This window comes from Rana temporaria, chromosome 3 (genome assembly GCF_905171775.1).
Source record: "Rana temporaria chromosome 3, aRanTem1.1, whole genome shotgun sequence".
Classification (NCBI taxonomy): Eukaryota; Metazoa; Chordata; class Amphibia; order Anura; family Ranidae; genus Rana; species Rana temporaria.
In genome coordinates, this window is record NC_053491.1 from 439,624,330 (window position 1) to 439,642,621 (window position 18,292).

Genomic DNA, 18,292 nt, shown 5'->3' on the forward strand with positions numbered 1-18,292 from the left:
CATACATACACACATATACATATATACACACACACACACACACACACACACATATATACCGTATTTATTGGCGTATAAAATCAGGGCAAAATTGTGGGTGCGCGATATACGCCGATACTTGCTTCCCGCACTGTGTTTGAACTTTGCCGCCGATCCCTGCTTCCCGTGCTGTGTTTGAATGCTGCCGCATACATATACCGAGCGCAGTATACTCGGGTACAGTCGGCCAGGCTCGGCTCCCTTCTAGGTTATGCGAGAGGAGCCAAGCGTGCCCGAGTGTACTGCGCTCGGTATATGTCGGCGGCGGCGTTTAAACACAGTGCGGGAAGCAGGGATCGGCTCAGAGACAGCGCAGGAGCAGCGGGGAGGACACCACGAAGGTCGCAGACGGACGCCAGACCGGACAAGGCCGCCGATGGACGCCAGGCAAGACACCAAAACTGTAAGTAATAAAAAATAAATAAAGGGGGTGCGCACAATAGGCTGATAAATACGGTATATATATATACACACACACACACACACACACACACATACATATATATATATATATATATATATATATATATATATATATATATATATATATATACTGTATGTATGTGTGTATATATATATATATACATATATATGTTATCACATGTCTGAAAACATTAATTACATGTTCTTTTAAACGTTAGTTTCACTGTTTGAATTCGGCTGCACCATAATCTCACAATATCTCACGAGATTACAGGCAGTCCACCCACTTTTACACAGATCTCGGCTGTTTTCAGAGAAAAAAACTTCACCTCTGTTCACCATCTGAGAACTGAAGTTCTCAGTTTATTAAACTGGCTGCAGAGGAGATAATTCTCCTCATGAGAACTGCCGTGAACTGATGTGAACTGAACAGAGAAAAAACTTCACAGTTTATTAAACGGACACCAAAGTACGCTTGGCCTTTTACCTATCTCACTGATTGCACCGAGCCAAGTTCTGAGCATGCCCAGTGAGGTGCAGATTCGTGCGCGCATGCGCAGTACGGCCGGCCTTTCATTTGCATGGGGTCACGGCTCATTACAATGGAGCACGCTCACTTCCTTCCCACTTGCAATAACCCCACCTTACGCCTTGGGATTTAAGTTACGATGGCGCAAATTTGGGCGCAAATGCGCTGTGGATACGGCACTTACGACACAAAATTAAGGCGCCGTAACTTAAATGACATACGTTTGGAGTAACTTAATTTGCGCCGCTCTACGTGAATCTGGCCCTTAGTTCCTCAAAAGATCAGAGTAAAAAATATGAATGGGAAATATTACAATTGAATTCCATCATGCATACAGTAGGTACCCCGAGCTCCAGACTGGGAGTGGCCATATTGTGGCTTAAGTCTGGTGCACACTACTAGGTTTATTTTATTTATTTTTTCTTCCATTTCAACCCAGTGGGCTGATCAAAAAAAAAAACTGAAAGCTCAGAAGGAGCCACTGTACTAACTATCTGATGTTAGTACACCGGTTTCCCTTGCTGTGCTATTGTTTTCTGACAGACCCCAGTTAAAGCTGAACTTCAGGTATGGATATTTTTATAGTTACAATCTAGACTAATGTACCGTATTTTCCGGCGTATAAGACGACCCGGCGTATAAGGCCCCTTTCAGACGGACGGATAGAATGGTGCTTTTAGCTGCAGATTTTCTATTTTTCTACCGCAGCTAAAAGCACACAATGTTTTCCTATGGCCCCATTCACACACAGCGTTTGCGTGCGATTACGTTACATGCGGTTTTGTGCGAATAGAAAAAATAGAATTGAATGCGTCCAGGTGCGATGTAGCGCAGCTATATGCACATAACCGCAGGTAATCGCAGTCTGTTTTGTCAACTGCGGATAGCAGCGTTTTAGAATTCAAGGGACCCAAACAAAAACAAAAAAAATAAAAATGGTTGCTATGGAAATGAATACCGCAGCTAAACGCGGCCGCAGTTAAACGCACGTAAACGCATGTAATCGCAATGTGCAAATGCAGCTAATCGCAGTGCCTGGAGCCTTGAATTTCACAAAACATTTGTAGTGCTTTTAACTGCGGCAAAACAGCCGTCCGTCTAAAAGGGGCCTAAGACGACCCCCTAATTTTCCAGGAAAAATTTTGATTTTGGGATATACTCACTGTATAAGACTACCCCCTTCTTACTGTCTTTCTGGAAGCTGAGGGGGAGCCAGAACCGCTGACAGGAACAGGCTTTTTCAAATCTCACTGTGCCATTACATTACATTCCTCACTGTGCCAATACATTACATGCCCAGACTGTGCCATTACATTACTCACTGTGCCATTACATTACTCACTGTGCCATTACATTACATGCCCAGACTGTGCCATTACATTACATGCCCAGACTGTGCCACTGTGCCATTACATGCCCCCACATTGCCACTGTGCCATTACATGCCCCCACATTGCCACTGTGCCATTACATGCCCCCACATTGCCATTGTGCCATTACATGCCCCCACATTGCCATCACTTGCCCCCACTGTGCCTGAACTTGTTGCCCCCCCCCCCCCCATTGCAATAACACTCACTTTTTTTCCCCAGCGCTGACAGTCTCCCATGCTGCGATCGCGAATGATTTCAAAGCCGCGCCTTCACTGCAGAGTGTTCTGTGATAGGAGGAACAAAAATCTTCCCAGCAGCGCCTCTGTTATGTTTTCCGCCTATCACGGACGTCTTCTCATCTCGTCCGAGGATGAGAAGGCATCTGTGATAGGAGGAACAAAGAACAGAGGCGCTGCTGGGAAGATTTTTGTTCCTCCTATCACAGAACACTCTGCAGTGAAGGCGCGGCTTTGAAATCCTTCACGATCGCGATCGCAGCATGGGAGACTGTCAGCGCTGGGGAAAAAAAGTGAGTACTGAGACTGTACCCGGCGTATAAGACGACCCCCGACTTTGGATGCATGTTTTTGCATCCAGAAAGTCATCTTATACGCCGGAAAATACAGTAACTATGCATATACCATACCTGGCCAAACCCCCTTTGGAAGCTGGAAATCGCTGTAGTAGATACCACTACTGTAGTGATCTCCACTTGCTCCCAGATCCTGTGCTGAGCGACTGACCTGCTGCTTACTGAACACAGGAAGTTACCCACTCGGCATTGGCGCCATTTTCAGAGAGCGCTTTTCGTTTTCTCATTAAATCGTGATTCCCCCACGAAGTCGGCAGCTACTAACAGTGTAGCTGCTGACTTTTAATAAGGACACTTACCTGTCCTAGCCTCCCACGATGTCGGTCCCCGACGGCGATTCCCTCAGTCCTGGCGCCTCCATCCTTACTAAGGGCATCCTTACTAAGGGAAACGGGCAGTGAAGCCTTACGGCTTCACTGCCCGTTTCCTACTGCGCATGCGCAACAAAAACTGTAGCTGCTGACTTTTAATAAGGACACTTACCTGTCCTAGGCGCCCCCAATGTTGCCCCCCCCCCCCCGGCCGATCGCTCGATCCTAGCAGCTCCCGGTAAAAGGGAGTAGCAGGTGGGAATTTTTTTAAATAAAGGCTACATGTTGTGCAGAGTGTGGCTGTCCAGAGACAATTTTTGCTCCAGGTGCCGCCATCCTCACTAAGGGAAACGGGCAGTGGAGCCTTGTGGCTTCCTACTGCGCATGTGCGAGTCTCGCGGCGCTTTGTGAATGGGCGGCTGCTTTCTGGGATACACACAGTTCCCAGAAGGCAGTGCGCACCATTCCCCAGAAGACAACGCGGGGAGGACAAGGAAGAAGACCTGCCGGAAGAGGCAGATTAGGAAAAGCCGCATAGCAACCACCAACATTTTTTTTTTTTTTTTTTTTTTTTTTTTTTTTTTTTTGCAGGATTTTGGTGTATTTTTTTTTTTTTTTTGGGTGGACCTCCACGTTAGTAAATGTAAACTGCTAAATGCCTTTTATCATCAGCAGTATACAGCAGTCTTGTGATTTCTATCAGTGCCTGGTTAAATCTTGTAGGAGTTTTTACAATAAACTGGCTGTCCTATCAGGATCCGGGACACCTGACCCTCTGTTTGGACAGTGCTGATTGGCCCTGTGCTGATCACATGCACTCTCCCAAAGGGGGGAAAAAACACTCTCTAGCAATACACACCAAACTGAGCACACGCAAAAGAAAATAACCTCCAGAAATGGGATTTTGTGGGCAATGAAACAAAAAATTTAAAAAATATAAAAAATTATTTAATATACAAAAATTACATCATATATATAACAATAATTGTAGCAGAAGATTACATACTACATAAGCCACACAGTGGTATATAAAAACAGTATATGAACAGGATAACAGTACATGAAATGCAATGAGTGAATGATGTAGAAAACCTCAAGAACCCAACAGGCTCAAAGGTAAATGCAGATGGTTAATCCGACGCGTTTCGACTTGTGGGTTACATTGACTGTCTTCATCAGGAAAAAAACAGTGTGTCTGTTCCGTTCTTTGGATACATGTCTTTCAAATCCGGCCCTCATTTGTGATGCCATGGCTCCGCCCCCCCCGGCGTTTTTTGCACATTTAAATCAAGCCTGGCATTCTAAGATACAACACACACTAGGTGAAGCCTAACTCCTTCAGCGCCCCCCTGTGGTTAACTCCCAAACTGCAACTGTCATTTTCACAATAAACAATGCAATTTAAATGCATTTTTTGCTGTGAAAATGACAACCGTCCCAAAAATGTGTCAAAATTGTCCGAAGTGTCCGCCATAATGTCGCAGTCACGAAAAAAATCGCTGATCGCCGCCATTGGTAGTAAAAAAAAATAATTATTAATAAAAATGCAATAAAACTATCCCCTATTTTGTAAACGCTATACATTTTAAAAACCGCAGAGGTGATCAAATACCACCAAAAGAAAGCTCTATTTGTGGGGAAAAAAAGACGTCAAGTTTGTTTGGGAGCCACGTCGCACGACCGCGTAATTTAGCTGGGCCTTTAGCTGCATTTTGGTCCGGGTCTTAAGTGGTTAAAGCCTTCGTACACACGATCGGATTATCCGAAGGGGAATTGTGTGTTGACCACCTCTTGTACACTCCATCGGACAATTATTGTCGGATTTTCCACTGACAAATGTTGGATGGGGCAGGCTTTAAAATTTTCCATGGACAACGGTTTGTTGTCGGATTTTCCGATCGTGTGGACAAAAGTACAAACACGCATGCTCGGAAGCAACGCTCACCAAACGCGACATTAGCAGAAGGTGCCCAAAGGGTGGCGCTCAAGAGCTGAAAAACCACGTAGTACGTAACTACGTTTGTGTTTGTTGGCCGACAATTGTGTGCTGTTTGTATGCAAGACAAATTCCTGGCCAACACCCTTCGGACAAAAGTCCAACGATTTGTCTGCAGAAAATCTGATCGTGTGTAAGAGGCTTTAGGGTTAGTTTGCAGGTCATCCCTAGAACACATAGAAAACAATTGTTTTCTATGTGCCCCATACACACCATAACACTGGTGTACTGTTTGTTGCAGTGCAGACAATTGCAGCATATCTGCATTTTTATGCAGCACGGAGGACAGCACTGCATGTCACGTCACAGCAGTCCCACGCACCCCATTGCTGTGCAGTGGCATGAATATGAATGAAGTTTTAATCTCTGGCACTTCAAAAAAATTAAAGAAAAAACAAGCAGTACAGTATGCTGAAATACGCATTGCACAGTAGCCTACCTCAGCTGACACGGAAACTTTAATTTACGTTCTTTCTTTTGAAATCTTTAGATCTTATGTCAGTAGAAGAAAAAGTTGCACATACCGTTCTTGCAGCAGAAGAGACCAAGCAAAAAGTGTCATCCAGACTTCATAAGATTGAGCGGGAGATACAGGAAGTTTGTGAGAAAAATGCATCGGTGGAAACAGACAAAAAATATCCTTCAGACCAAAGTAGTGTTTCTTTTCTTGTACAAATATTATTATAGGCAACCATAACAAAAAAGAGGAAGATGCTTTGTTTACCAATTGGTGAACCTCAACAGTACATTTCTGGCGGGCGGCTCCTTCAGGTACCACAATGTACTCGTACCTTGTGTTGCACATGCGCACTGTGCCTGCCCCCTGGGGCTGCAGCGGCGTGAACCACAACCACAGTGGACAGAGCGAATTACAGATTGCAGTGCTCGGTATCGGGCCGTTATTAGCGTCCCCAGGTACTAAGTGTTTGCTGTGTGATGACATGTTGCACAGTAAACAATAGTCATGAATTAAATCTATTTATAACATCATTGTTTACTACTGTGTGTGATCTGTGATTGGTCATCAGTGATTACATGGCAACCTGTACCATATGATAGCTGTGGGCAAATCACAGTAGTAAACAAAGCCATTCATAACAGTTCAAAACGATTGTTACAGTGATCACCACTGTAACAAGCAATCGGTGTAAAAAAAAAAACTCCCTGATCACCCCCCAGATTAGTGCAGTGTCACTATGGTGTTAATGGGGGAATCCCTCCCGCTAAGCTATTGTGTTCTCCCGTTGGGGGAGAGCCATCCCGGCTGGGAGAACACACACAATGATTATTACTAGTGGCTATAGCCACTGACAATAGTAGCATGAAAAATCTAACAGGCTGGTTGTACCCGATTTTGATCAACTTTGGTACAATCAGTCTGCCCATACATGGTTCCAATTAGGGTTGTACCGATACCATTCATTTGCCTGAGTACTTGTACTCGGGGCAAATGCTCCGTTACTTCACCCGATACCTGAGCACTCAGCGGTGATCAGTGCTGTGGAGGAGTTACAAGCGCTGATCACCCTGTATAGATTTAAAAGTCTGACAGCCACAGCCGGTCCTCTCTCTCAAAGCCTCGCCACGGCTTTCAGCGGTGATCGGTGCTTCTCTCCCACACACGATCACCGCTGACTGCCCTCTATCCTCCTCCCAGTCCCCATTTCTCTTTCTCTCTTTCTTTCTCTTTCTTTCTCTTTCTTTCTCTTTCTTTCTCTTTCTTTCTCTTTCTTTCTCTTTCTTTCTCTTTCTTTCTCTTTCTTTCTCTTTCTTTCTCTCTCTCTCCCTCTCTCTTCTACCGTTCCCCTTGATATCTCAGGATGGAGAGCGGAGGTAGGAGCCGGTAAACCCGGCTCCTTCGTTTTATGAATGGACAGAGTCGGTATTCACTGACTCTGTCCATTCACATAACTGAAACATCGTAACCTCCTGTGATTACGATGTCTCAGTTAATGAATGAAGAGAAGCCGCTGTCTTCTCTCCTTTCATTTTCAGTGTAGCTGAGAAAGGGAGTGGGGAATATGTGTCCCTAGTCCCTTTCTCTGTCTCAAAGGGGAGATGTCAGAGGTCTGTTAAGACCCCTGATATCTCACCATTGCCCCCCCCCCCCCAACAGGGCTGATAAAAAAAAAAAAAAAAATTGCAATAAATAATTTAAAAAAAAAAATTGTAAAAAAAATCACACTGACACTGGGCCAGATTCACAGTGGAGATACGCCGTCGTATCTCTGTTTCTATCTATGCGACTGATTCATAGAATCAGTTACGCATAGATAGCCAGAAGATCCGACAGGTGTAATTGTTTTACACTGTCGGATCTTAAGATGCAATACCACAGCCGCCGCTGGGGGGAGTTCGCGTCGTAAACCAGCGTCGGGTATGTAAATTAGCAGTTACGGCGATCCACGTCGGTTTTTCGCGTTCGCTACGTCGCCGCTAGTATAGTTTTCCGTCGCAAAGTTAGTCGTCGTTTTTGGTGCCCTAACTTTAGTCAGCAAGCGTATTGCTGTCTAAAGTATGGCCGTCGTTCCCGCGTCGAAATTTAAAAAATAACGTCTTTTGCGTAAGCCGTCCGGGAATACGGAATTACGCTACGCGTGTCGCCGTTCGAAAACATGACGGCACGGCGCGCAATGCACGACGGGAGTTCGGAAACGGAGAATGCGCGGTAGGTCCGGCGCGGGAGCGTGCCTAATTTAAATGGCACACGCCCATTTAAATTGGCCCGCCTTGCGCCGGAGGCCGCCGGCGTAGGTTTTCATCGCAAGTGCTTGGTGAATCAGGCACTTGCGATGAATAATTGCGGCGGTGTAATGTATCTACTATACGTTACGCCGCCACTCTTCTATGTGAATCTGGCCCAGAGTCCCCACATGCCCCCCCCCCCCCCCCCAAAAAAAGAAAAATACCGACACATGCCACTTTCACATGAGATTAAATTAAAAGTATCGGTATTCAGTATCGGCGAGTACTTGAAAAGGATCGGTACTTATACTTGGTCTTAAAGTGGTATCGGGACAACCCTAGTTCCAATCTCAGCCAGTCCAGCAGATTCAAACAGTCTATGGCTGGATTTACCCCTCCGCTAGAAGATAAACCCTATGTGATTTCTGTTTTTAAAATCTGACTGTGACTTCCACTGTCTTTTCATTAACCTTGTGGTGATGAATCAGCTGTTTGTTTATGTATATGTTTTAATTCTTTAATTTGTGAAGTTTGCTTTTCCTGAACATCCGTACATTCTTGCAAAAGGAGGTGGAAGACTTGAAGCTCCTAGAAGATGAAACTGAAGAGATAGAGAGAGAAGCTCAGGAAGATACGACTGTAGTCATCCCCTCAGCCTTGTAAGTTTTGTCATCATATAAAGAGATTTGCAGGCAGAACATGACATGCTGTATCACATATGTAATGTAAAGGCTGTTTGCTTACGCCAGCTTATTTTTTCATAGAACTGCAAAAATAGATTTTGATCCCTTTATTACATCTATCTCTACAGAACAGTAGTGTGTTACTTATGCAGATTTAGTTTAAAGTCAAATGTAAGTCTTAATACAATCTATGCAGTTCTCCCCAGCCCCTCTGATACTTACCTGAGCCCCACTTCCATCCAGCGATGTGCATGAGCGCCTCAGTTCTATGGATAAAGTCTCCCTCCTCAGTGGCTTAGATTGCAGCGGGTGCAATTGGCTTCTGCTGCTCTCAATCAAAGTCAGTGAGCCAGTGAGGAGAGGGGGGGGGGGGGGTAGGGCAGAGCTGTGGCTCTTGGCCTAAATGGCAGACAGAGCAGCGGCCCAGGGGGCACTCGACAGGAAGGATGGGCCAGGAGCACTGACAGGGGACCCGAGAAGTGAAAGATTGGGGCTGCTCTGTGCAAAACCACTGCACAGAGCAGATAAGTATAACATAATATATATATATATATATATATATATATATATATATATATATATATATATATATATATATATATATTTATTATTATTATTTTTTAACCACTTACCCCCCGGACCATATTGCTGCCCAAAGACCAGAGTACTTTTTGCGATTCTGGACTGCGTCGCTTTAACAGACAATTGCGTGGTCGTGCGACGTGGCTCCCAAACAAAATTGGCGTCCTTTTTTTCCCACAAATAGAGCTTTCTTTTGGTGGTATTTGATCACCTCTGCGGTTTTTTAGTTTTTGCGCTATAAACAAAAATAGAGCGACAATTTTGAAAAAAAATTAATATTTTTAACATTTTGCTATAATAAATATCCCCCAAAAATATATAAAAAAACATTTTTTTCCTCAGTTTAGGCCGATACGTTTTCTTCTACATATTTTTCGTAAAAAAAAATCGCAATAAGCGTTTATTGATTGGTTTGCGCAAAAGTTATAGCGTTTACAAAATAGGGGGTATTTTTATGTCATTTTTATTATATTTTTTTTACTAGTAATGGCGGCGATCAGCGATTCTTTTTTTTTTTTTCTCGGTACTGCGACATTATGGCGGACACTTTTGACACATTTTTGGGACCATTGGCATTTTTATAGCGATCAGTGCTATAAAAATGCATTGGATTACTACAAAAATGCCACTGGCAGTGAAGGGGTTAACATTAGGGGGCGGGGAAGGGGTTAAGTATGCCTGGGTGTGCTCTTACTGTGGGGGGGGGGGGTGGCCTCACTAGGGGAAACACTGATCCTCGGTTCATACATTGTATGAACCGAAGATCAGCATTTCCCCTGCTGACAGAACCGGGAGCTGTGTGTTTACACACACAGCTCTCGGTCCCCGCTCTGTACCGAGCGATCGCGTGTGCCCGGCGGCGATCGCGCCCGCCGGGCACACGCACGGGGGGCGAGCGGGGAGCGCGCACGCCCCCTAGTGGCGGCTGGGAGAGAGGACGTCATATTACGTGCTCTCGCCCAGCCGAGCCACCTTGTGGACGTATAACGACGGTGCGCGGTCGGCAAGTGGTTAACATGGCCTTGAGTATCACTTTAAAGCAGAACATTACCTGTAAAGATCCCCTTCATTTCCTACTTCTCCCCCTCCTCTCCCACTTTCTGGAGTGTTGTGGTTTTTTTTTCCTTCTTTTTTTGGGGAGCCGGAATCTAGTGTTGGCAGTTACCCACTCCAACTTCAACTTCTACTAGTATCTCGTAGGCTTTCCGAACGGAAGTTCACTCCCTGCCTGCAACTCACCAGAGGCTGTGGTTTCATTCTCAATAGACATGTGCACTGCCAAAAAAATTGTTTTTTTCGTTTGTTATTTCTGAAAAAGCAAAAAACGGAAAAAAAATTTTTTTTTTTTTTTTTTAATTTTCGAATTTAAAAATTTTTTTATTTTTCGAATTTTTCATTTTCGAAAATGAAAAAATTCGGAATTTCGAAAATTAGAAAATGCATCAATTCGAAAATAAAAAATTCGAAAAATAAAAAATTTGAAAATTAGAAATTTCTAAAATTGAAAAATTTGAAATTTGAAAAATCGAAAATTAAAAATTCGAAAAAAAAAAAAAATGAAATTCGAAATTTCTAAAATTGAAAAATTCGAAAATGAAAAATGTGAAATTTCGAAAATTTGGAATTTCTAAAAAATGTTTAAAAAAATAAAAAAAAAATGCGGAAATGCGAAAATTCGGAAATTGAAAAGTTCGAAATTGAAAATTCGGAAATTGAAAAATTCGGAAATACGAAGTTCAAAAATTTCGAAAAATTTGAAAGGATAAGTTCACCATTTGGAACATGTTAAATCTGTGCCAGCTGACAGGGGATCCTCTCCCCCCCCACCCACTGTCACTTTAAAAAAACATGGCCGTGTGAGGCTCTGCTCACACGGCCACGTCTTTCATTCACAGTATCCTGTCAATGAATGAACTACAACTTTGCTGGTGAGCGCCTTCTTAGTTCATTGATTCTTTCTGAGACAGAGGGGGTGGGGCCCAAGCCGCGGCTCAGGAGCACGCCTGCATGGGTGCCCCCACAGCAAGCTGCTTGCTGTGGGGGCACCCGGTAGGAGGGAGGAGCCAGGAGCGTCTGTGAGTGACGCGAAAAGGGGAGGATTAGGGCTGCTCTGTGCAAAACCATTATACAGAGCAGGTAAGTATAACATGTTTGTTATTTTAAGGTAAAAAAAAAAATACAAAAAAAGAGGGTTTAGTAAAACTTTAATTGAACAAGCTGAAGTTAGATTCTGGCTATAATGCACAGCTGCAGCAGATTTTGGATTCTCCATTTTAGATAAATCAACTGCACAGGCGGCGTCAAATGTGGTACTTGACGTCTCTAAATGGCCATATATAATACTTATTATATGTTGTGCTACAGAAGACTGCCATAGAGTGAAATCTTGCTAAAGGAAATGACCAGAGTTCTACAGGATTGGTTGAAGATTGAAGTCATGCTGTAGGGAACTAGGGACATGCTAAATGAACCTTCCAGAGAGTGCTCTTATTAACCACTTCAGCCCCGGAAGAATTGGCTGCTGAATGACCAGGCCATTTTTTGCGATTCGGCACTGCGCCGCTTTAACTGACAATTGCGCGGTCGGGTGATGGGGTACCCAAAAAGATTTCCCCCCCCCCCCCTTAATAACCAAGCCATTTGTGCGATTTAGCACTGCATTACTTTGACAATAGCGTGGTCGTGCGACGATGTCCCCAAAATGTATATCTTTTTTTTCCCCACAAATGGGGCTTTCTTTTGGTGGTATTTGATCACCTCTGCGGTTTTTATTTTTTGCGCTATAAACAAGAAAAGAGCGACAATTTTGACATTTTTCGTTTTTATAAATATCCCCCCCCAAAAAAAAAAAAAAAAATGTTTTCTCAGTTTAGGCCGATATGTATTCTTCTACATATTTTTGGTAAAAAAAAAAAAACGCAATAAGCGTATATTGGTTTGCACAAAAGTTATAGCGTCTACAAAATAGGGGATAGTTTTATGGCATTCTTATTAATAATTTTCATTTATTCAGCGATCAGTGCTAAAAAAAAATGCACTGATTACTGTGTAAATGACACTGGCAGGGAAAAGGGTTAACCACTAGGGGGCGAGGAGTGAGTGAGTGAGAAACTTATATAGCGCAACACATGCAAACTGAATCACCTCTGGGAGGAAGAGGTTAAGTGTGTCCTAGGGAGTGATTACAACTGTGTGGGGGCTGGGCTACCAGTGACACGACAGTGATCACTGCTCCCGATGATGGGGAGTAGAAGATCAGTGTCATGTCACATGGCAGAACAGGGAAATGTCTTGTTTACACAGGCATCACCCTGTGCTGCAGCTTTGTAACATGATCGCGGGACACGGCGGACATTGAGTCCGCGGGACCCGCGAACATGGTCATGGAGCTTGCGGGGGGCGCACCTGCACGGCGGGAAATTCAAAGCAACATACGGGAACATTGCTTTGCCTAGCCAAGCCATTCTGCCGATGTATATCTTCATGAAGCGGTCGGCAAGTGGTTAACGTTCCCTTTACAAGTCAATGTTCCAACTACTGACTTTTGGGACCTTAGGGCCGCTCTAGGGCCCTAGAGATTGTAGCTCCCCCAAATCTAGTATTGCTGGTTTCAGTAGAAGAAAAGAAGGGGGACGTGTAATACAATTCTTTGTGTTCTTTTCAGGTACACGGCAAAACTGTTCCATTCTGTATCCAAGATTGATTGGGATTACAGCTGTGACTCAACACTCATCAAAGGCAGTATCCTTCCAATGCTATGTTAATCGTGCTGTGTGTTTGTTTTTTTGTTTGTTTTTTTTCCCATTATGGGTAATTGAACACAAATTGCAAGTAGTGTTATAGGAAAACACAAAAATGTCATATTTTCTGTCGTTTGTCAAAGTTGAAGATTTTTTTTTGGAGTTATTTACTAAAGTGGAATAAGTGCAAAAAAAAAATAATCGTTTTTTTGGCAATCATTATTCTTAAGTTTTGCAGTACAAGAAACGCAGTAAGGAGATCCATAAAGAATAACAGAAGTGGGTAGGACAAATACAATGGCTCTTTGTATAACAGTAAATGTCTAATATAGTGCGAACCATTAAGGTAACCTGAAACGCCTTGTTTAGCGGGACTGCAACATTGCGGAGAACTAATATGACCTTAAAGGGGTTTTCCACCCTTTTTTTTTTTTTAAGTTTATTAAAAGTCAGCAGCTACAAAAAGTGTAGCTGCTGGCTTTTAATAAACTGACACTTACCTGCTCCACGGCTCCAGCGACGCGCCAGCCGGCGAGGGGGGGCGAGGAGCGGAGCCCCGGCGCTTCGCTGGAGCCGTGGAGCAGGTAAGTGTCAGTCTTAGTGTGGGCACCCGGCAGTGACAGCTTTCGGCTTCACGGCCGTGCACCCACTGCGCATGCGTGAGCGGCGCGGCGCTGTCCGATTGGACAGGCGCTCGCCTACAGGGAGGGGCTGTGAAAAGGCGATTAAGCTAATCGCCTTTTCAGCCCCTCGACAGAAGGAGGAAGTGGGACAGGAAGTCCCCTTCTCCTGAAGCCCCCACCCCCCCCCCCAAAAAAAAAATTACATGTAAGGGGGCGAGGAGTGGGTTAAGCGGAGGTCCATTTTTAGGTGGAACTCCTCTTTAAATGACACTTTTTGGGGACCAGTGTTACATTGATCAGTGCTATAAAAGGGCACTGATTACTGTAAAAATACAAGCAGGGAAGCGGGGGGTTGAATAATTTTGAACACAACTGTGTGTGTTATATATATATATATATATATATATATATATATATATATATATATATATATATATATATATATATATATATATATATATATATATATATTTTTTTTTTTTTTAAACACTAGGGGGCGATCAAGGGATTAAAGCAAGGTTCCACCCGCAATTATTTATTTTTTTAAAAGTCAGCAGCTACAAGAACTCTAGCTGGCTGACTTTTAATGAGGACAATTGCCTGTCCTAGGCACCCCCCCCCAGGCCAATCCCTTGATTGTTGCAGGTCCTGGCACTGCCATCCTCACTAAGGGAAACGGGCAGTGGAGCCTTACGGCTTCACTACCCATTTTCTACTGCGCATGCACGAGTGAATGGGCGCATGCGTGTTTTGTGAATGGGCGGCTGCTATCTGGGATAAGCACAGTTCCCAGAAGGCAGCGCCCATTCCCCAGTTCCCAGAAGGCAGCGCGCCCCATTCCCCAGAAGACACCGCAAGGATGAAAACCAGCTGCGGACTAGGAAGAGGCAGATTAGGAAGATCCGCATAGCATTTTATTTTTTTGTAGCATTTTGGTGTAATTCTTTTTTGTTTTTAGGGTGGACCTCCACTTTAAGTGTGTTCCCTGAGTGTGTTCTAACTGTAAGGGGGGGGGGGGGTTACTGGAACATGACAGAGATCACTGTTCCCGATCTTTGTCATCTGGCAGAACGGGGAATTGCCTTGTTTATCCACCCTGCACGGACTGACATACAGGTACACCGATTTGCGCAGGAGAGCTGACCTGCTGCAGTATATTTGCCTGAGCTGGTTGGCTAGTGGTTAATGTTGAGGTCATGAGATCAATTTACAAAATAAATGTGGTGCTTGGGTCAGGCCAGGTTTTAGGTGACCATCTTGGTAGAGGCAGGGCTTTGGTTCCTCATGTCATAGGTTCCAGCAAGGAGAACAGTGAGCAGCACCGTGGTGTTATATCGCCAAATCTCCTGAGACTAGCCGCCAGATAGCAGTGCTTTAGGTCTGTATGGGATGTGAAGCAGTTCTGAAACAAAAGTCCATATGCCCCGGTCCCTTACTGACTTAAAGCAAAATTTTACCCATAACAACTTGGTAAAAATAATGTTCTTTAGCAAGGAACATACATTAATAATTAAAGTGGTTGTAAAGCCATTTTTTTAACTTTTACCTACAGGTAAGCCTATAATAAGGCTTACCTGTAGGTATAGAGAATATCTCCTAAACCTGTACGGTTGCAGCGGCGCATGCGCAGGGGGGATCCTCGGCTAAAGGACCGGCAGCCGACGGACCTTGCCGAATTAAAGTCTCTGCGCGGGAGTGACGACATCGCCGCTCCAGCCAATCACAGCGCTGGAGCGGCGATACCCGGAAGACACGCCGAGTCAAGATGACATATCGCTCGGCGTGGACCAGGTAAGTTCTCTTCTCCTCGTTCCGAGGTAAGTATTTCATAATGAGCTAGTATGCGGTGCACTGTCTTTTTTGTCTTGCAGGTGTAAAAAAAAAAATCCATATGCGGGTTTACAACCGCTTTAAGCTACAAAAATTGTGTGTGTGCTGTAAATTGCCTCCAGCATTGTTCCTGTTTCTTCTTGCTGGAGGCCGCCATTTTGCTGAAGCCCAGAGCCCCAACAGTAAATCGTAAAGAACAGTTCCTTGCTAAAGAACATTATTCTCAGACTTTTTATTTATCTTTATGCATTAGATCCCGCTGCTGTCAAAGTCAGTTAGCCAATCAGGAGAAAGAGAGACTGGGGCCACAGCTCCGTGTCTGAATGGACACAGAGAGCCGCGACTCTGCTTGGGTGCCGCCCCCATAGCAAGCTGTTTGCTGTGGGTGTACTCATCAGGAGAGCAGAAGATGAACCAGACAAGAGGCTGCTCTGTAAAAAAAAACACTACACAGGGCAGGTAAGTATAATATGTTTATTTTTAAAGTTAAGAAAGAAAAAAGACTTTACAATCACTTTAAGGCTGTCAGCAGACTGGCCTCTACAAACACTGTGTCTCTGTGTGGAGGCAGCCATTTTGGTAGAGGCATGGCTTTGCTTCCTCATTACTTCCAGCAAGGAGAACAGTGAGCAGCACCGTGGTGACGTCACCTAATCTCCTGAGACTAGCAGTTGGAGCTGTGTGCACAGGGGTTTCTAACTATAACATGACAGCAGTTTGTTTTCAAGCCCACCTTTTTACCAAATTCACTTAAAATGATTGAGTAGTAATTGTGATGTCCATGTATGTGCAGGATAATGTTTAGTGGCAATTTACTTTGCAATATATTCCGTAATCTTTCTTTAACTGTAACCTTAAGTCCACTATGGAGGAGAGATCGCTCAACCCCTCTGCATTGACAGCACCCAGCACTCAAAGATTTTCATCTCCGATTACCTATGGAGCCTTCTGTCCACTGATTGGTGACCGAGCCTGCGTGGGGCGAGGACGTTTTTATATAGCATTCCAGCATGACAAGTGTAGATGTTGGAATGTGATTTAAGTATTCACATGCTTTTGTATGATACATTTTCTATACACGTCCTTAAATTTTGTATACCTGTATATACTGTCTTTGTGAATATTCTTGTGTGGTATATATTGTAGTTTAGCTTACCCACTTAGTTAAAGATTATTATATATTTATAGTGCAAACAGTGCCAATTATCATTACAGCAGCAGGCAGAATTTCTCGATGCCACATTATTGTACTGCAGTTTGCATCCACTGACAAATGAAGGCCTTTTGACAACTGTTCCATGAGTATGGATGTCAAATGAGTCTTAAAGTGACATTAAACCTCCCTTTCTGGGGTCCCTGCTGGCGCTCCAGGCCCCTCCTCTTCGGCGAGTGACCCTGTGGAAAGCCACTTTTCTAGGGGCAACATGCATTCTCGCTTCCCAGCCTCCTAGTTTGCATCTATAGACACAGACTGGGCGAATCGGGCGCTTGGTTTGGGGGCACTCGTGTGTGTGTGTGTGCTGCATTCACACATGATTGCAGGCAGAATCGCCATGATTCCGCCACGCAATTTCAAGCAAAACGCGGGATGTGTTTGCGATGCCATTACTTCTAATGGCACCTCAATAGCGCCGTGCAATTGTCGCACGGTAAATCATGCTACAGTGCTTCTTTTAGGGGTTGTGACTTGCCGCGATTACATCGCTATTTACCGTGCAACAATTGTGGCGTGATTGGGGTGCCATTAGAAGTAATGGCATCGCAAACGCGTCCCGCATTTTGCAGCCATTTAAAATCGCACGGCGGAATCGCAGCAATTCAGCCCACGATCATGTGAATGCAGCCTTAGACCCCATACACACTATTAGATTTTTTTTTCTGCAGAATTTTGTCTTCAGATTTATCAAAACCATATAATATGAAGTCAAACCTTAATGCCGCGTACACACGGACATTTTTCATCATGGAAAAAAACAACGTTTTTCCAACTTCATCATTAAAAACGATGTTGTCCACACACCATCGTTTAAAAAAAATGATGAACAAAGCGCGGTGACGTACAACACGTACGACGGCACTCTGAAGGGGAAGTTCTATTCACCTTTGGGCTGCTTTAGCTGATTCCGTTTTAGTAAAAGAGGATTAGCCTTTTTCTGTCTGTTACAGCGTGATGAATGTGCTTACTCCATTATGAATGGTAGTTTTACCTGAACGAGCGCTCCCGTCTCATAACTTGCTTCTGGGCATGCGCGGGTTTAAAACGTTGTTTTAGCCCCCACACGATCATTTTTTACAACCCGAAAAACGACATTAAAAAAATGCAGCATGTTTGAAAAAAAAATGTGGTCGTTTTTCAGAAGCCGAAAAACGATGTGAAGCCCACACACAATGATTTTAAATGACGTTTTTAAAAAGGTCGTTTTTTTTTCATGCTGAAAAACGACCGTGTGTACGCGGCATAAGAGTTTTTATTTATATGCAGTCAGGCAGGCCCTCGCACTACATGGTTTTGGTAAATCTGAAGACAAAAATCTGCAGAAAATCTAATAGTGTGTATTGGGCCTTAGACACACAGAATGGGGCTTGGCCCTGCCCTTCCTCCCTCCTCACTCAGCTGTGATTAATAGCAGAAGGAGTCAATGTTTCAGCCAATGAGGAAGCAGAGACCCATGGAAGCAGCCACTCTTGTGCACATCACTGGATCACAATTGGGCTCGGATAAGTATTGTGGGGGGGGGGGGGGGGGGTTGAGGGGGAAGTTGCATACTAAATGTAATGAAGGTAAAAAAAACTTCAACCTTTAGGACACCTCTACTTATAAAAAACAGGGCTGCTATTTGCTGACTTTTATCTGAAAATGCTGGTTGCCTGTATGTTGCTGGAATT

General features: G+C 44.1%; 1 protein-coding gene across 1 annotated transcript in view; it reads left to right on the forward strand.

Annotated features, from left to right (window-relative positions):
* SPC24 (SPC24 component of NDC80 kinetochore complex) overlaps positions 1-16,510 on the forward strand; it is a 23,315-nt gene extending 6,805 nt beyond the window's left edge. The window contains exons 3-6 of the mRNA XM_040346422.1: positions 5,754-5,898; positions 8,503-8,607; positions 12,878-12,954; positions 16,266-16,510. Coding sequence (XP_040202356.1) covers positions 5,754-5,898; positions 8,503-8,607; positions 12,878-12,954; positions 16,266-16,372 — 434 coding nt within the window. The 3' untranslated portion in view covers positions 16,373-16,510. The remainder of the gene's footprint in view (positions 1-5,753; positions 5,899-8,502; positions 8,608-12,877; positions 12,955-16,265) is intronic.
* The last annotated feature ends 1,782 nt before the right edge of the window (positions 16,511-18,292 follow it).